The sequence below is a fragment of the Streptopelia decaocto genome (genome assembly GCF_964273445.1).
Source record: "Streptopelia decaocto genome assembly, chromosome: 3".
NCBI lineage: Eukaryota > Metazoa > Chordata > Aves > Columbiformes > Columbidae > Streptopelia > Streptopelia decaocto.
In genome coordinates, this window is record NC_138656.1 from 33,722,338 (window position 1) to 33,742,266 (window position 19,929).

Here is a 19,929-nt window from a genome sequence, read left to right on the forward strand (position 1 = left end):
TTTACCCTTATAGATCAGAAAGGATGGAGTGCAAGGCTGTCCCTGGTGGTGGTGGCCACACAAGGGGTGCTCAGACCCAAGCCCTTGCAGGTCTGTGTAGCTCCCTTCCCAACTATTTGTGGATGCTCCAGGGGCTACATCTGCAAGAAAACTTAACCAGCATCAGCAGCTGTGAAACCTCCCCACCCGGGCGTCTCCCACTACTTTTTTCCCATCCTCGAGACCGAGGTATTGAATAGATTTATTTATTTTTATTTGCATTTACAAAATATTTCCACTGAATGACACACCTGAATGAGATGAGAACTCATGTTCAGAAACAGCAGAAAAGACCCAGATCAGCTTCAGGCTGACAAAGGAACAGCTCCAGCAGTGAGGATGGGGCGGGGGCTTAATGGGGGGGACCTGGTCCTGGGCAAGCCTGCCTGTAGCTTCAAAGTACAGGGCTGTGTCTGGTCAGCCAGTTGTGCAATGAAAGCTCGTGCTGGGAGGACAGCGATGAGGTCCCTCAGACATACTAGCAGACACATGGGGAGGAACTGGCCACCAGAGCCAGTGAGGAACAGGGATGGAAAGAAAAGGGCTTGGGAAAACATATAATCCCCAGAACAACGCTTGTCTTGCTTTCCAGGATACACACAGCTCCTCTTCCTGCAAATGGTCGAGACTGTAAACACCACCTGAGCACCCTCCAAACCCACTCCTGGGCTGCCACGTGCAGGAACGCCTGAATAGGTTGCTGCTGCCCAGAGAACCCTTTGCCATCCCTCCCACCAATCTCTTGGCCAAAAAGCAAAGGCCAAACCAAACAGTCTGCACCATTCACCCACACCCACGACCAACAGTCTACTATCAGCCAGTCTGCAAGGGCTGAAACCATTTCGAATTCCATACAAGTTGGTAAAAACGAAAGCCCTGACAGAACAGCAGATTGTCTGAGAGTGACCTACCCCATTGTTGGTGGGTCGCTTGTCACCTTCAAGTCCAGATACTGAGGTGTGGGACTGCCTTGCAGAGCAGTGACTAGCAGGTCACTCTGTGCTGGGAAGGGCATGTGCCAGTGCAAGGCCAGTACGGACCCCTTAGCTCTCTGGTGAGATCCATCCCCAAGGAGTACCGTGGGGCTTTGAGGAGAGAGGTCTGCTGTGGTCTGAGGGAGGGAACAACCTCCAGCACCTTGCTTGGGAGCTGGGGTCCCCTCCTGCCACCATCCACTGACGCAGCATGAGCAGCATGAGAGCAGTGGCACTCAGCAGCAGAGGGACTCCAGCCAAGCTGGGAGCATCCCCCCACCCATGGATCTGTGCCAGGGTGATGGGGCAGACACTGGGGTGCCAGGTAGTAAAGGAGGGGGAATGACACAAACGCTTTCAGTTTGACTACGGCAGCAGGCGCCCCATTGGGCTGGAGCTCCCTCCCGCAGCAGATGGCGAGCCCAGCTTCTGCTGCTCTGAGCACAGCGTGCGCGGCAGCCAGAACCGGTGGCCGGCTTCCCAAGCCCAGCAACTTCTGCTCGCAGCGACACAGGCATCAATTTGCAAGGTGTCACACTGGCATATGTCGTAAACATGACAGCAGGTTGATTTTGAGCACTGACTGGGGGTGGAGGAGCAGGCTGCCGCAGGGATGGGCAGAGGCTGTGCGTGGAAATGGTTGCTGCGTTCAGCCTCCCTTTGCACCAGTGGGGCTGGATGTGTCCACACTGAGCTTCCATCCCTGCCTGCCAGGTACCTACCGGCCCTCTGCACAGCCAGCCGAGGGGCTGGGGGATGGAGTTCAACAGCAGGGAGGGAAATGGGGGGGCTGTGCACTGTTTGTAAAGCACAGTGCCAAGCGCTGCTGGCCTGAAACACAAACCATGCAGGCCACAGCCCTGCAGCCCAGACAACTGACACAAGCTCTTCTGGTCACCGGGGACCCACCACTTTACCCCATCAGCACCTACACCACCCATGCGCTGTGTGCAGCCACCTCCTACCAAACTCCTCCCAAACACAGCTGCCTTGGCTGGGGCTCACACAAGGCCCTGCTGACAGGGCACTCTTTGCTAACCTAGACCCTCTCTTGCTTTTTTCTTTGGTCACAGAGAAGAGAGATTAAGCCGAAGCAGCTAGAAAGATGGGGAGTAGCGCAGAGCCAAGCCCTGCATCGGCTTCCCTCGTCAGAGGGGACGGCTCAGAAATGAAGCAGTTCCTCCTCCCTACAGGCTGTGCCTGAAATAGCCGAGCCTGTCAGATCCCCGTCCCCGGCTGTGATGGATTAGCCTCTCAGAGGCACAAGGCAATTTATTCATTAGTGACATTTACACCTTGTGGCTGCATTAGCCACTGTGGTTTGGTGACACATGCTTGAGCTGTCAGTGCTGGGCTTGGAGGCAGCATCGCTGCTCTGATGATGCAGCGAGGCCTGGCCTGGGCACCTCAGCTTGGAAATACCTCCTGCCTCTCTACTGGGCCAGAGCAGGCACAGCCTGCTTGGAGAGCCTGCTCTGTTCCCAGGCTTCTCCATCAAATGCTCCGCTTGCTCTGTATCCCTCTCACCCTCCTGGCCTCACAGCACTGCTGTTCCAGCACAGCAGCCTCCTGCCCTGTCCTGCCTCATGTCTCCTGCAAAAACCACTGCATCTGCAAAGCCTTTTACGGCTGTTCTTGTACAGCCCCTCCTCTCCACAGGTCTTGCTGAGCATTTACACACTTTTCTGCCCTCCTCAGCTAGCTGCTCCATCAGCTGCACCTTGTTCAGCCCACAGCAAAGCTGCCATCACTCCCAGCGGAGAAGCACAGAGCCCGTGTTCGGAGATGCCCCCAGCAGACATGCTGCTTTCACCACGATGCAGTCCCGTGGTCTCACAGCACCAGAAGAGACAACCTGCCTCTCCTCCCCAGGGACAGCACTGGGGCACTGGAGATCAGGACCACCAAAACGTCGGGGGCTTCTATTATTTTAACTTCAGTCTGTTAAACTTACCCTGCCTACAAAGGCTCAGAGTAGTGCTGTGAAATTCCCTGGGAAAGCATGAAGTGATTCAAAAGCGAGGCCAGGACGTGCTGCAGTGCTCTGCAGTCTGTCCAGAAAGCAAGCACGAGGCACGCCAGGGCAGGGAGCATTGCTGGAGGGCTGCGAGCGGGCAAACCAGCTGGTTATGGTGAGGTCTGGCCACCAGCGTGCCTGAGGTCATCATGCATCAGCTGGCGGTTCATGGCTGGCCCGTGACACCTAGCAGGGAGAGGACCGAAATGATGCAAATGCACCGCCTTGGAGGAGTTTGGGGAGGGGGAAGCTTTGGTGAGCTCCAAGGAATGACAGTTTGCACATCAGGTTTGGGGAGGTTGAGAAGAGCTGGAGAGTGTTGGCCGGGGAGCAGATCCAGCAGCTCTCTCACTTCAGGCAGCTAGCAAGGGATTAGCTTTTTCTCAAACACAGCTTGCTCCATGCTTTTATCCCCGCTCCTTTGCCACTCGCTGCAGCAAATGTGACACTTCACACCATCTCCTCACAAAAACCAGGTCAGGAGTTTCCCCTCACGAGGAACAAGCAATGCTCTGTCACTTTGCAAAATCCCTTGGCGGGAGGATGGATGGGCGACACCAGACCAAAGCCACGGGCACGCCGACCCTCTGCAGGGCCGCAGGTCCTGGCCGTGCACACAGAAACACGTCCTGCCACGCACATGCACTTGGGTGGACGGCCAGGTCACACACCTCCAGGGCCTGAGGAAGACTTTAAACTCCAGCCTTTGCTCTTGATCAGCCTACCACACTGCAAAGCCACAGAGCCACCATCCCAGTCTTCCTTTAGCATTTTTTTTCCACCAGCACTGCACATTTCTAACAGAACTGGCTGAAAGTGGAGTGTTTAAACCCACCTCATCATCAAAGATTACATTTTTTAAGCAAGGAACAGCAACCTGAAACACTCTTCACAGCTGTTAAGGGCTTTTAGTCTCATTTCAGTTTGAAAAAGCCGTTGGCATTTCCAAAGTGAAATGCTGTTATTTTGGGATATAGTTGTCACTGCTTGTTCGCCAACTGGCTGAACAGTGCCGTGCACGCTGCTTTGTCAGATGTGCCATTACCTTCCTTCCCCTCCGCTTGGCCTCTGGGGACAGGCTCTCCCTGGGAGGACAGAGGTGGGACACACAGAGCCCACCAGCTTCTGGCTAGGCTGAGCAGGAGGTGACATCTGCCTTCAGCTGACCCTCTCTCTGCACCCGCTTCTAGAAATGCATATAGACTGGGGCTTGGGTTCTTCCAAACCTTTTTGCCCTGATCGGTTTGTGGGCTGCCATCCAAAGTCCGAATGCATGGCACGGCAGCTCATGGTGCTGCTAATGGACATTGGGACCATGGGACTTATATAAAATACTAAGTCATCTCACCACATTCTAGCTAGGCTTTTTCTTTCACTAATGTGAGTAGCTAAGATTGCAAAAGCAGCTTGTGCTGATGGAGAGTGAAAGAACCTCGTGTGTCTGTGTGTGAAGTTACTTCAAAGTCCACTAAATTATAATCACAGTAGGTGATCCATTCGTTTCCGAAGTTCAAAGGATTGAGGAGGGTTCAGGATGGGCACTAATTTCTCACAAGCTTAATTTCCCCAAATGAATTTTACAAAAACCAAACAAACGAACAAAAAGTCCCAACAAAAACAGTCTTCCTTAGGAGGAGGGGAGGAATAAAACCCACTTAGCTCTCCAGCAGCCGCTGTGCTTATTCTCAGTGCTGGGTGGCCAGGCGCCACGTTGAAATGGGCTCCTGAAAATTCGGCAGCTTCTGGAAGTGTTGCATAGGTGGATGATGTACCTGTTAGTAGAGCCTGGTTGTGAGTTGCGGGAAGAGGAGCGTGCTGAACTCCACAAAGAAATTGTCCCTCCCCAAAGAGAGACAGACGAGGTGAGGAGGGAAGGAGGAAGGGGAGGCCATGACACCATGGGTCTTGCAGGTTCAGTTCTGTCCTTGGGACCTCTTTTACCTCATGTGCAGAAAGGCTACACTCCTGTGGGAGACGGCTCCTCTCCCAGTGCGGTGGTGGTCAATTTGCTTGTTTGCTTGCTTTTGAGGGAGTAGACGAGATCGCATCCATGGGCATAATGTTTCCCTTGGTGGAGCAGCTGTGATGGAGGCAGTAGAGCAGAATAATTCAACCCACTGCTTGCAGAGACAGTAGATATTTAACATTCATTCATGTTGGCCAAGTCCCGACACAGGCCTATGCATCAAAGCAACACTGTGACAGATCAATTTGTCCAGACTCAAGGACAGACCATTCTGAGGAGTTGCTAAGCCAAACTCACATTGGTATAGTACCACTGACTTCAATAAAATTACACTAGGAATGAACATACCCCATTAATTTCTACTTGAAATGTGACTAAGCCCCTTTCCCCTTTTTCCAGAATGCCCATGGGGAAAAGAGCCTTAGTCAGGCTCAGCCCCAAGTTCCCATAGGGCTCCCAGGTTCTATGAACCAGCCTTTGGTGCCCATGCATACCTGGCTCAGTGGAGACTCTAGACCCATGTGCATCACAAGAGGCAGTATTACCAAACAGAGCTAACACTTAAACTCTGTCCCATTTCTGAGATTATATGGATCCAGATCATATTCATACAGACCTTATTTTAACCACTGAACATAAACAAAACATGCTTAGAAGCACATATCACAAATTAAGACTTACAGCTCTTTGGTAACACAACTTCTTGGTGGTGTTGTAGTGTTTCAGACCCGTGCCCTACAGCTACTGCAGCAGAGTAGGAGCACACTGCAGCAAGGTCATACCCTGCTAAAAGTAAGGCAGCACCCTCCTGACACTAGATAGCAGTATGGAAGCCATGGTTGGAAAGGCTGGAGGGAGAGCTTAAAAGATATTATTCCTCCTACAGGGTAATCAGCAGACAATGATTTACTGGCATCGGATGCTACTTAACTTTCCTAAACTTCCACTTAATGAACCTCTTCCTGCAGTCCCCTCTCCACGGACATCCATCAGGTTACTAAACAGCTCTGCAGCCTCTTGAGCATGAGTGGAGAGACAATAAAGAGGGCAGGGACAGGCTGGGCCTCTAAATTGTGCATTTTATGGTGAGTGGAAAGGGAGGGGGGTGTGCTTATTCAAAACTGGAAATACATCAGCTTCCCCAACAATGATCTTGAGAATTTGCCTGGTGTGTGACTCTGGAAGGCTTGGCCTTAGACATGAGATGAGATTCCCTCTACTCATCCTAACAAACACCCCTACAGCTGCTCAGCCCAAAACCCCTCTCTGAAATCTCCCTCCCTGGTGTAGTTTGCATGACATGCAATGAGCTCAAGAGATATCACCAGGCTGGTTGGTGTCACCGCCTGGTTCTATGTGAACTAAGAGTTGGGCACTATCTGGGAAGCTTCCAGTGTGTGCTGAAAGATGGATAAACAGGTGGTGATGTGTCTTGAAGATCAGCCAACCCAGAGATTCTCACACTCTCATTCTCTCTCTTTTTCTAGTTCAGGAAATCTGGAGAGCTTTTAAGTACCCAGCAAGTATACTGGCAGCAACAGGAAATAGCAAATAACCCAAACTTATTGCCCAGCCTTACAGCAGTGAGGACTAGCTCCTCCTAGGCAAGTATCAATGCCATGAAGTGCCAGGAACAGAAGCTGGCAGCATTCCCACTTCACTTGTCCTGGTATGAGAGAAAAGCCTGCTGACAAGTGCAATGCTGAGCCTGACTCTCAGCCCATGGAAAGCTGCAATGGGTGAATGATGTATGGAAAAAAACAAAGCTGTCTGACTGCAGAGATCTTCCAGTTATTACCCCCTTGTACTGGGAAGTACCCGGGTTTCACCTGCCCAGAGGGTTGTAAAGGCTGTCCTGCTTTCCTTGCATAAGGGGCCAGCAGCTCTGTGAACTTTGCTCAATTTGAAGAGATCTTTTGTACCACAAATGAGGACACAGCCAGCCTGACAGACCGAGGCATTGCTTGCACCTTTGGTCCTCTCCTCAGGCTCAGAGCACCAAGGATAGACTCGCTACACACGGAAAACCTCTGCAACATCATGCAAGCCAGGCTTTGCCCAGTAAGATCCTGGGAGAAAGAAGACACCTGGGACTGGTGACGAGATGGCTGCAGGGACCAGATAACGCCTGCTTGTGTTGGGAAAGCCATGGGGAAAAGGAGCAGAGCCAATTAAACTCACCAGTCAATGGAGGAGAAGTAATGGGATTAAGATACAGCAGGGAGAATTCAGGTTAGATATAAGGGAGCAGGCTATCATGAGAGGAGCAGACTGGGCCATCGACTGAGCTGCCAAAGGAATCGTCGTCACGGGCACAGACACGGCAGAGAGCAGACACAAGTCCGCAGGGAAAGCAGACGCCTGACGGCTGCTCAGCCTGGAGCTGCAGCAGGGGGATGTCTGTCTGTGGGGGAGATGGGACCACTCCACTATGGAGAGGCTGTGTGCCAGAGCAGGGACAGACTGTCTTTGGCTTATCTGTGCTGATAACCTGAGCTGCAAGGAGAATTAAATCAGATGCCCCTTGCCTAGGGCACTCGGGTCCTTGGCCAACACTCAGGAGGTAACCTATACATACACATCCCTTCTGCTGGCTGCATCTCACACTGAGGGTGTGAAGAGAGAGCCCAGCTGTCTGCCGTGAACCTCCCTGCCTGGCTGGACGTGATGCCCTGCCATTGCAGGCAGGGAGAAGGAGAGGGAGCACAACCCCAGTTGCAGTGTGTCCTCTTCAGCTCCACCATTTCTCTCCCAAGCTATCAGGCAGCTCCTGTCCTTTCTTCCCGTTCCTGCTCCCCACCCATGCCCATGCCCACCATCCCCCTTTCCTGGGTCTAAGACAAGGCAGCAAGGTCTCCAGCCTGGAAAGAATGGAGTAGGCTGGACTGGGGGGACCACTCCATCAGGTGCAGTGGGGCAGAAGAGCCAAGAATACAAAGAAAGGATCTCCAAGAAATCCTGGCATGCAGTGGAGAGCATTAGTGAGAGAGGTCCCACTTCTCCTGAGCATGCTGTGGGTTTGCCAAGGCCACAGACTGCGGCACTGGGACTATGTCTGGGACCCAGCTGCAGCTGGCACTATGTGCATGGGGAAAGTGTTCAGCAGCAAGAAGACTCTGCATAGATCCTGCAGGCCAGTGCAGCAGCCATGCCCCAAAGACACATGTACCCACATGGACAGACCACCTCCAGAGTAATATTTTGTGGGTGAAAATGGGGCCAGATGAATGAATTGAGGCAATCTCATGAAGACACCTAGAAAGAGACAAGGACAAGGTGCATGAAAGCAGAACTCTGCTGCAGGTGCTAAAAGACGGGGCACAGAGACCCTACTGATTTGTCCCTATTCTGAGAACTGTCTTTGCCCCGGGGAGCTAAAAGGCCTGCCAAACTTTTGATAGATCCATCTGTCCAAGGCACCTTGGAGGCTGGATACAGAAAGAGGAGCCATTGCAGACTAATTTAAGCAATGTGCAGGAGATTTCAAAGAGAACATGTTGGGAAGGACAAGCGGATGACATTTCTCACTAATGACCCATTGCAGCTCCACTGACTGAATGTCTCCTCATTCACCAGGACATAGGAGCACACACCATTATCTCCCCGGAGTCACGAGGACCCTCAGCATTGGCCTTGGCTTACATTAGAGAAGCACAAGCACATAGCACACCAAATGTCATCACTAAGCAAGAAAATCCCAGAGCAGTCAAGGGGGCTGTGGCTGCTTTCATCCAGCCCGATTCTGTGCCAATAGTGATGAGAACAAAACACAGGGAAGGATGTGCCCACATTAGAGACCTTATGCTTCCCTGTTCTCAAAGGGACCCTCTTATTTAAGCCAACACCTAGGTCTGGTAGTAAGAGGAGATTACAAGACAGAATCATAATGGAGTGGGATTTTAAGGGCCTTTCTGTTCAAATCACCATTGTTTGGAGTCTAGAACTTGAGATCCAGAAGGACAAGGGCAAGAGACACCAACCAGGCCACACAAGGCACAAAGAGCAGGACAGACCACTCTTGGGGCAAAGCCAAGCAGAGCCTTGCAATTCCCACAGGTTCTGGCCGCTCCAGGCTTGCCAGCAGGAGATGGTTTCCAAAAGAGGACTGATGTGGTAGAAGGGTGCATTCACAGCCTCCCCAAGACCTGGGATGAAGCAGTACAGCAGCATGACTAGAGAAGCAGACCCTTCATTAGTAAGTTGGCAGGAAGAAGACCAGCTGAACTAAAGAAAATGCCTTACTGTTTGCTGTTACATCTTGCCATTCTGTGACAGATGCAGAGGTTGACACCAAGCTCAAATGCCCAAGTGCTAATGGACATGATCTTGTCACCCAAGACCTGCTGTTCTCAGCCATTGTTAGCCCCAGTGGACAAGGGAAGCGTGGTGAGGCTGAAGAGCCGTGCTGTCTGGAGAAATTGCTGGCTGATTTGGCAAGCACTCCCGCAAAGAGCTGACTGAAAAAGAGACAGCTTTTCTGAGAACAGAGACACGAAAGATCTGGGGATGTGTTGACGCAGAAGGAAAAGCTGGGTGCCTGCATGCTGCAGCCACTGATGCAGCTTCAGTGACGTGAAGGCTCCTTGCCCAACATGAGCAAGATCCTTTCCAGAAGGACAGAAGTGCAGAGCTGGCCAATCTGCCCTGAAAAGATCAAGGCAGAGGAACCCAGAGGCTAATGGGCTACAGAGAAGCCACCTCGCTTCTCACGGCCTGACACCTCACTGCAAAAACCTCTGTAGTTCAAACCGCTTGGTTTTAAGCAGGTTACCCTCTGACGTACCTCCAGCCTCTGTTCTGCAGAGCATCCGACACAGCAGACACCTCCCTGTCTCCCAGCTGTGGGTCCTGCACCCACGGTGGGGCCTCCACAGAAGGGGAATCACTTTGCTCCTCATTTCCCCATCCCAGGTGTCTGATGCTCCAATGTACTTTTGCATTTCTCCCTCCCAGCCCCCAGAGCTCTCTGACAAAACCAGGCTGCCAGGAGCCTGCAGCTCAGAGTCTGCAGGCAGAGCCCAGCCTGATCTCGTGCAAAATTCACTCTTGCAGACATGTACCAACCTGCTGCTCTATCATCAATTGGTGAACTGCAGCTGAACCTACCAGAGCCTTCCTTGATGCTTGTCTGAACCAATTAGGACACGCTTCAAAGCCAGGAAGGGACCACAGCCACTTGACACGCCGCCTATTACCACGATGCTTGTCCCAATGTCATTCTCTCCCCCTTCGCCAGCTCACCGGGAGCCTCCCATTTTCTCTTTCCAGCTGAGCCCTCCTCCAGCAAGTGTATCAGTAGCATCACAGACCTCCGCTCCATCTGGGTTTGCACATTCATCCCTTCCTGGTGCTGCCTGCCTGCTGTAATCCCAAACCAAAAGCCCTTTACTGACTCTCAGAGCTTGCGTGCTGAGCCTTCCTAAGGAGCCAAGCCTGGGACCCTCTGCAGGCGGTGCCATTTCCAGCAGGGAGAAGAGAGTAACAGTCGAAGCATGGTCTAAAAAAAAAAAAATGTGGGGAGGGTGGGGAACAGTCAGGGGGAAGGGTAAGAGCTGGATTCGTCCATTTTCAGCTTTTGCTCTAACCTGCTGCTCAGCTCCACATGCCTGAATGGCCCAGACCTTTAGGCACAGGCAGTTACACGCTGCTCCTAAGGGGCCTGTTCCCCTCCACCCGGCGAGGGGTCTCACTCCAGCACGGGCAGCGGGACGGGCAGAGGTGCAACAGAGAGCTTTCTGGTGGCTGCTGGTTCCTCGGAGCACAAGCCAGCCTGGAGTGAGGGCTGGGAGCCAAAGCACCCACCTCCCTTCATCAGGCCTGTCTTTTTATTCCCCCTTTGGATCTTGATGCCATGAATTACGGTTTTGGGGTTGTTTTGGTTGGGTTTGGGTTTTTTTTTTTGCATGTGGTGGTTGGTCTAGAGTTCTGTGCCATGTCCAGGGGAGCATCAGCACTCACCCCTCTGGGAGGTCAGAGCCACAGCGGGGGGAGCTTTTGCTGGCTGCCGGAGAAAGATGCCATGTCTGCTTCATCCTGATGTCCTCCTGGGCCATCTCCCTCCCCTGCACTCCTCTCCCCAGATCCTGCGCTGGCTCAAGCCAGACAATGGACAATGAGGTCTCACCGCCCTCTGCTTTCACAGTGAGGTCTCCACGCAGGACCCGTTGCGGTGGAGGTGACGGTGGTCATGGTTCAGGCAGCCTTCATTTCGGTGCACGATGAGGATGGGGAAGTAGAGGGCATCCTGGTAAGTCGGGGGATCTTCCTCCTCCACAGTCACCTGGCTGGAGAGGCGGGTCTGCTCGGTGGGACAGCTCTGCTCGTTCAGGCTCCCGCTCCGGCTCTGCCAGAGGCAGCTGCGTCGCGAGCCGTACAGGCGGCCCAGGGAGAAGCGGCTGCTGCTGAAGGGGATCCTGGGGCTGCCATTGCAGATGCTCAGGGCACTGCGGGAGAAGATGGAGGAGCTGCTTATAGTCCTGTGGCACCGCTCGCAGTTCTGCCGGTAGCCCCCGTACCGGCAAGCGGAGTAGCTGGTGCAGCCAGAAAGCCCCACCAAGTCCATCAGGACCGCTTCCGAGTAGCTGGGCACCAGCTGCTGGTTGGATCGGATGTGCCACTCCAGCTCGGTGCTGTCCACCGTGTTGACACGGGGCATCCTCCGGCAGAAGGAGCGCTCCTCGGCCGGTGTCACCGCCACGTAGTCGAACCCAAAGAGTTTCTCCACATGGTAATGGACGTAGGAGGTGCGGTACTCATTTAGCACCCGCAGGGGCCAGGATAGGGTCAGCAGAGCCGCCACCCAGAAGACATAGTGGGATACATACCAAGGCAGGTTGTCTGGGTCAGAAAAGGCCACCATGTATTCCTTGAAGTCCACATTTTTGAGGTGCATCCCCTCCCTAGCCTCCATGTAGTCATCTAGGCCCTCATTCTCTGTGAAGAAGCGGGCCCGCTGGGTCAGGTAGGAGTTCTCTGACTCCACGTTGGCAAAGCTGAAACACTTGGTGAAGCGGAGCCGCGTGGCTGGGTAGCTCTCCAAGTCAATTAGGTCCTTGGAGATGTCCTTAACTCCACAATTGGAATAATCAAACTCAGCCTCTGCCACATGGGTGTTGACCCGCTCATGATACACTTGGGTGGTGGTGTAGGCATCCCCATTGCGGTAGCGGGTAACCTGCCGGGTCCTGCGGACGTAGTGGTAGCTGATGGCCTTCCACCAGATGCAGGGGGTGGCCTGCTGCATCCGCTGCACACGCTCATGCACACTCTCCACGTCCACTTTGTACTGCAGCTCATTGCGGGTGTAGCAATGCCAGCACTCCACCAGGTACACCACGTAGAGCATCACCAGGAAGGCCAAGGGGATATAAACATAGCCGTTGGAACAGGGGCTGTCGTGGTACATCATGGACTTGCCCTTGTAAGCGCTGTCAAAGGTCAGCCGGGTCACCTTGGTGACATGGCACCAGGTCATGGCTCCCATGCAGCCGTACATGAGGAGGGACAGCAGCAGGCATTTCCAGTGGGACTCTCGGCACAGGGACTTGCTGAGAGACTGCTTCACCGGCCGCTGCTGCTCCGGGGGACAAGGAGAAGGGGAGAGAAAACAAGAGAGGAGTCAGTAGGCTGCGGTGCCAGGGGGAAGGGGAGCAGGCAGCAGGGTGACCCAGCGGCACCTGCAGCTCTGTGAACGGGGACAAAACGGCAGATGCCACAGAGCTCCTGACCTCAGGGGGCAGGACAGAAGCTGGGATCTCTCCCAGGATGACAGTTCCACAGTGTGGGAAGCTGTCACCCCCGCTTCCCTTCTCAGCACTCTGCCTCTCCTTGGGAGACAGCCAGAGCCCAGCTGGATGTGGAGGAGAGCAGCAGAGGGCAACTCTGCATCCCCCTTCTTCAATGGGGAGTAATCTCCACTGCTGTCATGTCCCAGGGAGGGGTATTGAAGCACAGCATGATGGAGGCTGGGGAACCTCCCCCACGTAACTCGGCTTCTCCACCCATCCTAGCAGCTCTAACTGATGGGTTGTCCCACCTCAACACCTCACCACAGCTCATCCCACTGCGCCTCTCACCGCTCACACAAGTGTCTCCCTCTTTCCCAGAAACAACCAAGAGCAACATTCAGATTTCTCCTACCAAGGCAGCACAAGCAGCCTGGGGTGCCTGTGAAGCAGAGAAACAGACCTTCTGCAGCTGGAAAGGCCTCTGTTTCGTAACAGTGATTCCCACAACACTTGGCAGCCCAAGGGGCTCCGAAGTACTTCTCAAGTGCTTTAGAAACCACACAAATGGGAAAGTACTTTTCCATAACTGAAACACAGCCACCTCTGGTGGAAGAGAAAACAAATATGGAATAATGTCCTAAAAGGTGCCAAGGCTGGAAGAGAAGAGCACCTCACTGCGACTTGGGTGTTAAAGCCCACACTTCCGGAAAAACAACTCCCAGGTTTTTCATGGTGAGGAAAGAGCAGGACTTCAGCCACAGGACTTTTGAAAGAAATCATACTGGTCCCTTCACCATAGAAACCATGCGAAGTTTTACAAACACCCAGGAAAAATTCTCACTTAAGGAAACCTCTGTCACTGTTTGCCATACCCTCAGGTCTCAAGTATTGATGCAGCTTGGTCGGTGGGACCTGACAGTATCACACCCAAAGAGAGAGAACATGCAAAGAGGTTATTTGCTTTCTTACACAAAATACTTCACCCAGCACAAATACCATCCAACCCAGCCATCTCCAAAGGTGTGACCTGAGGTTGGGGCAAGAACCCCAGTCTTGTGCAGATGCCACTAAACTCACCAAGAGGCTTTCAGCTTTGCTTTCCCTCCACAACTGCATGCAGCACAGCTCCTGAGCTCACCTCTGCTGTTGTAGGGTCTAACACCAGCTGTGTAGACACTACTCAGGGCAGTGAAGTCCAAGCCTGGTCCCATCCCTCCTCCATTCCTGAGCACACTGGGCTGGAGAGGTCTTTAATCCAAGGATCCCAAAGAGCTTAATGGGCTCGAGCTGCTAGAAAGCAGGAGGGGTCACTTTCACTCTTGCATGAAAGGGGAAATTAAAGCAAGAACCAGAGGTCACAATGTCACTGGCAGGTCTAGGGACAGGTCTGGGCCTCTTTTTTCCTCTAAGAAATCTCCCTTGCTCTCCCTGAAGAGCCCCTCAGCCCAGACTTGGTCCCCTGGAATCCCACATGCAGAGGTCTGCATCCCAGAGACAGGGAGCTTGCCTTCCCACCCGCCCAGCAGCCAGCCTGTGATGAGCAGAGGGGTGGCAAGGGGGAGCCCTGAACATCAGTAGCACTGAGACCACCCTTTTGGGGCAACCGGCTGTGAGTGAGAGCCGGCAACAGAGAGCCAGAGCCCAGGAAAAGCAGATGGGGTAGCACTGGTCTGCAGGCAACAGTGAGGTGTGCAGGGTGGTTCCGCTCAGCAGCTCCAGCACGGACACGTGCACCCCAGTCTTCCCAATGCAACTCTCCACTGAGGCAGCCTTATGGTCATGGGGCAAGAAGGGAACCCCAGGTAAGAGAAAAGAGAACGAGGAGAGGAAGGGAGAGCACCCAGCAGGCAGAGCCACTGTGCTGTGCCCTCCCAGCTGAGGTCCACGCTGCAGTTACAAGAGAGCTGCCCGGATCACTCTCCCTTTGGTCGGCTGCAGCACGGCTCTCCGGCGCTGGACTGCTGTGCCATCACCCCGGCAGCTGAAGGTTTCCTCTCCCACTGCTGCCTCCTGCGTTACAAATCCTCCCTGGCAGCGGCAGCCCTGGCTGTGAGGGTATAAGGGGACTGCTCAGCCAAAGGAGGAGCTCGGGGTTCTGAGCAGGAGATGCAAAGGCACACGCTAACCCTGGGGTGCCTGTGGGGTGAGAGGGCTTGCACAGAAACAGTGCCTTGTTTGGGGGGGTGGGGCAGGATCTGCAAACGGAGCACAAGGAATAAAGCAAAGCATTCAGCTCACTCATTTGACAAGTTGGCAAAGGGGCACCAGGGAGGCAGGTTTTTGGCCAGGTCCATCTTGGAAAAACAATTTCCACCTCCCAGTTGCTCCCCAGCCCCTCACATCTCACGCTGCCTGCATCCTCCCGCTCAGGAGAAGGGTGATGCTGACTGCCGCCCTGCGGAGATGGAGGCAAGCCTGCTGTGGTTACCCACCCGGGGCAGGGTGGCAGGGAATGCAATGCAGCCCGGGCTTGGTTCCAGGAACTGTGTTAGCAGGGCTCTAGTCCACACATTAGTCTCCTCCTAGGACTACGCAGCATTTAGATACTGCAGCGCTTTTACAGGGTCACGCTAACCCCTGCTGTAAACTGTTTACAACCCAGGTTTGTCCTAGGCTTTTGAGGTAAAACACATACACACCGGCCATGCTGGTGGGGTTTCTGAAAGATGAACAAATGTCAATGACAGGAGATACAACCACAGCAGTGACGGAGGAGGAGCCAGCTGCAGAGTCTAATCCCAGTAGGAACTGCAGCATCCCTGCTTCTCTCCCAGGCTGCAAAGGGCTCACAGGAGCAAACAACCAGCTCCATGGCTTAGCCCCTGCAGAAGCAGCTGAATAAGGTTGCCTCCTTGAGCTCTTAACTAGCCTTGGACAAGTCCAGCACAACAAACATGCAGATGAGAAAGCTGGGGAAAGGGAAAACCTTTCTGTCCCAGAACAGTGTCACTGGGAGGAGAGCAGGTTCTGAAATAAATGCCATCGTCATCTGCCCACTGCAGTCTGATGGAACGAGGCGAAAGGCTTGCCCTACTTCACTGCAAACAGGGTTTCTCTCCATCACCAGCAGCCTCCCCCATTGCTCAGGCTTGAGCACTGGAGAATGGTAAGCAAATCCGCTATTGCAGGTGCACCTGAACATCTCTGCAGTGCTAGAGGGCAGAACTGGCCCCACCATGGCTTGGCCAACCCCTTCACGGGACCCCCATCAACTGTCTTCTCTGTGCTTCAGTTCACCACGTAGAACACACAGGACAACCCTCACCAGGTGCCTGGGCACTGACTGTCACACACATTGGGAAGGGCATGGTGCAGCCTGCTGCTACAGCCTCCCCTCCCTCATACACAGCATTTGCCTCTGACGTTGCCCCCGAGTTGAAAGGAGATGGAGTCCTACACCTGCAGCTGCTGCTCTGGGATGAGCAGGAGAGGATGGAGGGGATGACTTATGAGCAGCCATGAAGCAAATGGGGATGCCCACAATGCACAGGACAGAGGCAGTAGTAGAAAGGGCCCCATCACTGCTTGCACTAAAGGCCTTTGAGATCTGGGGAATCCTCTCCTCAAAAAAAGCCTCAAGTGCATAAACCTGCCTAGAGCCTTGATGGCCAAGCACATGGACCAAAATACCTTCATAGCCCCTACAGCCTTGACCCTGCAACTTTCAATACTAAACAACTCCAGAAATCCTTGAAGCCCTGTAAAGCACCTCTCTGAAACAGCCTGTCCTTGGCCCCATCTACTGTCCCTCTATTTAACAAGTATTCCTATGTCCTCACCTCCCACATTTCTCACCTGCTTCTCCCTGCAGAGACCAGCCTGAAATCTCCATTTCACCCCCACAACACTAAGCCCTCACTTTACAAGATGCTCCGGGGTTCACAGGGTTAGGTGTCCTAGAGACAGCCTTCTATGGGGCCAAAAAAAAAAAACTATTAAAAAAAGCCCCAGAGAAGCAGCCTGAAGGCACAGGTAGCTCGTGAGTGCCAGGCTGTGGCAGCAGCTCACAGAAGACTCCAGTGGGACTCCTGAGCATCAGTTTCCATGGCTCTGCCCTGCCAATCTGCTTACATCATGCAATAAATGAATAAGCCCTGTTCCCTTTAACCTCAAATTCCCAGAACAAGGCAGGTGGAGAGGACCCAGACATTTCTAGGAACTGCCATCATCTTCCAAGGCCCTCGACAGACATTGGCATCTCCTGGTCAGGATGGCCCCAGCAAACCCCCACATCACTCCCCACATGCCGATCGCCCAAATTTGGGAACTACCTGCCTAAAAGAAAGGGCTGGCTCCGCCCCAGGCTGGCAGTGTTGCCAACTGCAGAGGAAAGGGGAAAGCTGAACACCAATGAGCCAGGGAACCCTGCCAGCAGTCAGCTCTTGCAATGGTACCAAGGTCTCCATTTTACACAGCAACTTGGAGGAGAACTGGTTCCTTCCATCGGATCCCACCTGACCAGCAGGACAAGGACAGTTTTTTGCTTGTTCCCAGGCTTAAGAGCTTGTCCCTTGGTACTTCCTGCCCTCCAAGGTGGAAATGCATTGCTGAGTGAGATTCAGCTCATCACTATTAAGTGGTGTATGCATGTGATGCCAACGGGGAACAGGGCTCAGTCAGCTCTGGCCAGTAGCTCTTGCTATTTGCCTTGCTGGGACAAGCTGAGCAGCACCTGAAGCTCTGCCTGGCTCCTAGATACAGTGACCTTAGATAAGTCACAGTGAGGCACCTTCAAACAGGACAGAGCACATTTCCCATTTTCTAGTCCCCAAATATCCCCTCTAGTTCCCTGCCAGCGCTGGCCAACAGACTCTTACAGGTGGGATTCAGCCATACTCCTGGGATGTTCAGCAATGCTGGCACCAGCAGTTGGTCCTGATAGACATGAGGACATCACACTGTCAGTACAGTCTTACACAGGCACTACAGGGGAGCAGGACCACCCTCACCTGAAGAGGATTGCCCTACATCAGTCCATGAATCCAAGCTCCCCACTAAGGTCTCTCCTCATTGCATCAGATGAGACACCATGGCACTGTCAGAAAAGGCTGCAGCTTCCTTCTTCTCCACCAGCTGCTTCATGCAAGTCTGTGATAGCTTCTGGCCGTGGGAAGCGTGCCTTTAGCCTAAACAGTGCAGGTCATGAACTGCAGCCCTTCTGTCTGCTCCCACGGGGTAAGATTATACTGACACCCTAGTTGGCAGCCACCACAGAGCAATCAAAGCCCAGACGATCTTCTCGTAATCCCTGCGAGCCAGGGGACATTATAGGCAAGGGAAACTCACCCAGGCACTGCTCCTGCTACGCTTCTTTCATTCAAACCAGCTCTTGCTCTGGCACCTCTCAAAAGCCACTGTGCTGTCTTGAATGTAGCACCAGCACTGCCAGGGCACTGGGGGCAAGAGACCACGTCCCAGCATGGCACAAGCAAGTCCTCATGCCAAAAAGGTGCCTTAGAGTTTAGCTACCCTGGTCAGGATCTGTTTGGAATGCCGGGGCTCAAGGCACCAGGGGCTGTTGAACGGAAGCAGGAAGAGAGGAACAGCCGCAGAGTATACAGTAATTGTACAGCTTCCCAGTCCTTGAACTTCAGCATTCCTCTCCCGCAATTATTTATATCTAAATATAAGTCTGTATATATAGAATAACCGTGCATGGGCATGCATGTTCTTCCTAAGCAAAGGAGGCAGAGAATACCAGAATTATGCAGTGCTTGCTAACCACAGCTCCTCAACAGCAGAGGACAAGTGATGCACCAGCTTCTGAGACCCCGTCAAGCTGCCCTTTGAGCTGTGGTCTCATGAGCGAGGACAACCCACCACACCAGAAGAACGTTGCCTTCCTACGTTGCCTAGCTGCCCTTCATGGGCCACCGGCCCTATGGCATAAGGTGGGTCTTGCTAGTCAGTGCAGTTGCTTTCTCTCCCCTTGGGAAGCCCAAGCTGCAAGCAAGAGCTGTGGGGGCAGACGAAGGGGTTCAAACACCTGTCTCCCCATGCTGCTCCCTCCCTATGCACAGAGCACTGCTGCTCCTGAACCTTTTTGGCATTTGCTGCCTGGACTCCAGAAAGTCACCAGCTGAGGCAGGACTGCAGCATACCTGGAAGCAAAGCTGTGCTGGTACCTGGCCTGTCCTATTCTGCACCTTCTGCCCTCCCCAGCCAACCTCCAGCTGAGAGCAGCCACCAGCTATAGCCTCAGACTTCTCCACATCCCCAAGCCCTCTCCCCTGCTGCCTGCCGCAAATCCCTTCGCAGTGACCCAGGCAGCCGTGCTACCTCCTGGCACCCCCCAAGCCAGAGCGCAGGAAAGGGGGGGCCTCCATATCCATTTCTCCCAGACGTAAAAACCTCTTCTTATTGCAGTAAGGCCAAGCAGTGCCCCGCGCTTCTGTTTTGTGATTTTCTCCCTTTCCCCGACACCCCAGACACCCCCGGCCCGCTCCGGACGGCGCTGGCTGCTGCACCTCTTCCAGCTCCGGAGGCACCGCGGCGAGCGATGCGGAGCGGGACCGGAGCGACAGGCAGCCTGCCGGCGGCGGGGACCGACGGGCGGGTTTCCTCGCCCCCCCTCGCCGGTCCGCACCGCAACCCCGGGGCTGGAGGAGAGGAGAGGTGCTCCCGGCGAGGGGGTCCGTACCTGTGCGGGCAAAGCCCGGCCCGGCCCGCGGCGGGGCTGTCAATGAGCGCGCCAAGCAAAGCGGGCGGGGAGGGAGGGTGGTTGGGGGCAGCACCGGGCTGGGGCGAGGGGTGGGGGGGGCGGCCGCTCTCCTCACCTCCTCTCGGGCCCCCTCCGCCTCTTCCTCCGGAGGCACCGGCGTGCTGCTGCCTCCCTCGCTGGCGGCGGCCGCCGAGGCCGGGGGGGACATGGCGGCGGCGGGGGAGCCCCGCTGGCGGTGCCTGCGGGCTGGGCAGCCGCATTATCCCGCCCGCCGCCGGGCGCTGCTGCCTCGCCGGTCGCCGGGCGGGCGGCGGGGCGGCGCGGCGGGCGGGCGGCGCGGCGGCATGGCCCCCAGCCGCGGCACCGGCGGCAGCGCTCGCCGCCCGCCGGCCCCCGGCCCCGCCGCAGCGTAGCGCCGCTCCCGCGCCCGCTCCCGGCGCGGCGCGGCGGAGGGCGGGCAGAGCCGCGGTGGGAGGGCCGCGGCGGAGGCGGGGGTAGCGGGATGGGGATGGGGATGGGATGCGATGGGATGAGATGGGATGGGG

General features: G+C 54.6%; 1 protein-coding gene across 2 annotated transcripts; it reads right to left on the reverse strand.

Moving 5' to 3' along the window:
- Window positions 1-2,861: 2,861 nt before the first annotated feature.
- Window positions 2,862-19,637, reverse strand: TMEM151B (transmembrane protein 151B). Of its 2 annotated transcripts, XM_082049151.1 has the most exons (3): window positions 19,500-19,637; window positions 10,582-12,569; window positions 2,862-5,110 (listed from the first exon to the last, which is right to left on the reverse strand). In XM_082049151.1, the coding sequence occupies exons 1-2, from the start codon at window positions 19,590-19,592 to the stop codon at window positions 11,133-11,135; spliced, it is 1,530 nt and encodes a 509-aa protein (XP_081905277.1). In that variant the 5' UTR covers window positions 19,593-19,637; the 3' UTR covers window positions 2,862-5,110; window positions 10,582-11,132. The 2 variants fall into 2 exon arrangements, 1 of the variants encoding a protein (XP_081905277.1); XR_014183720.1 differs by lacking the exons at window positions 10,582-12,569; window positions 19,500-19,637 and adding an exon at window positions 10,103-10,561.
- Between the last annotated feature and the right edge of the window lie 292 nt (window positions 19,638-19,929).

Bases quoted from the DNA above. Each gene is read 5' to 3' on its own strand.
- TMEM151B (XM_082049151.1), bottom strand. From the start codon at position 19,592: ATGTCCCCCCCGGCCTCGGCGGCCGCCGCCAGCGAGGGAGGCAGCAGC. The intron at 12,570-19,499 runs GTGAGGAGAGCG...CCCCCGGAGCAG, and splicing joins CGGAGGGGGCCCGAGAGGAG to CAGCGGCCGGTGAAGCAGTC.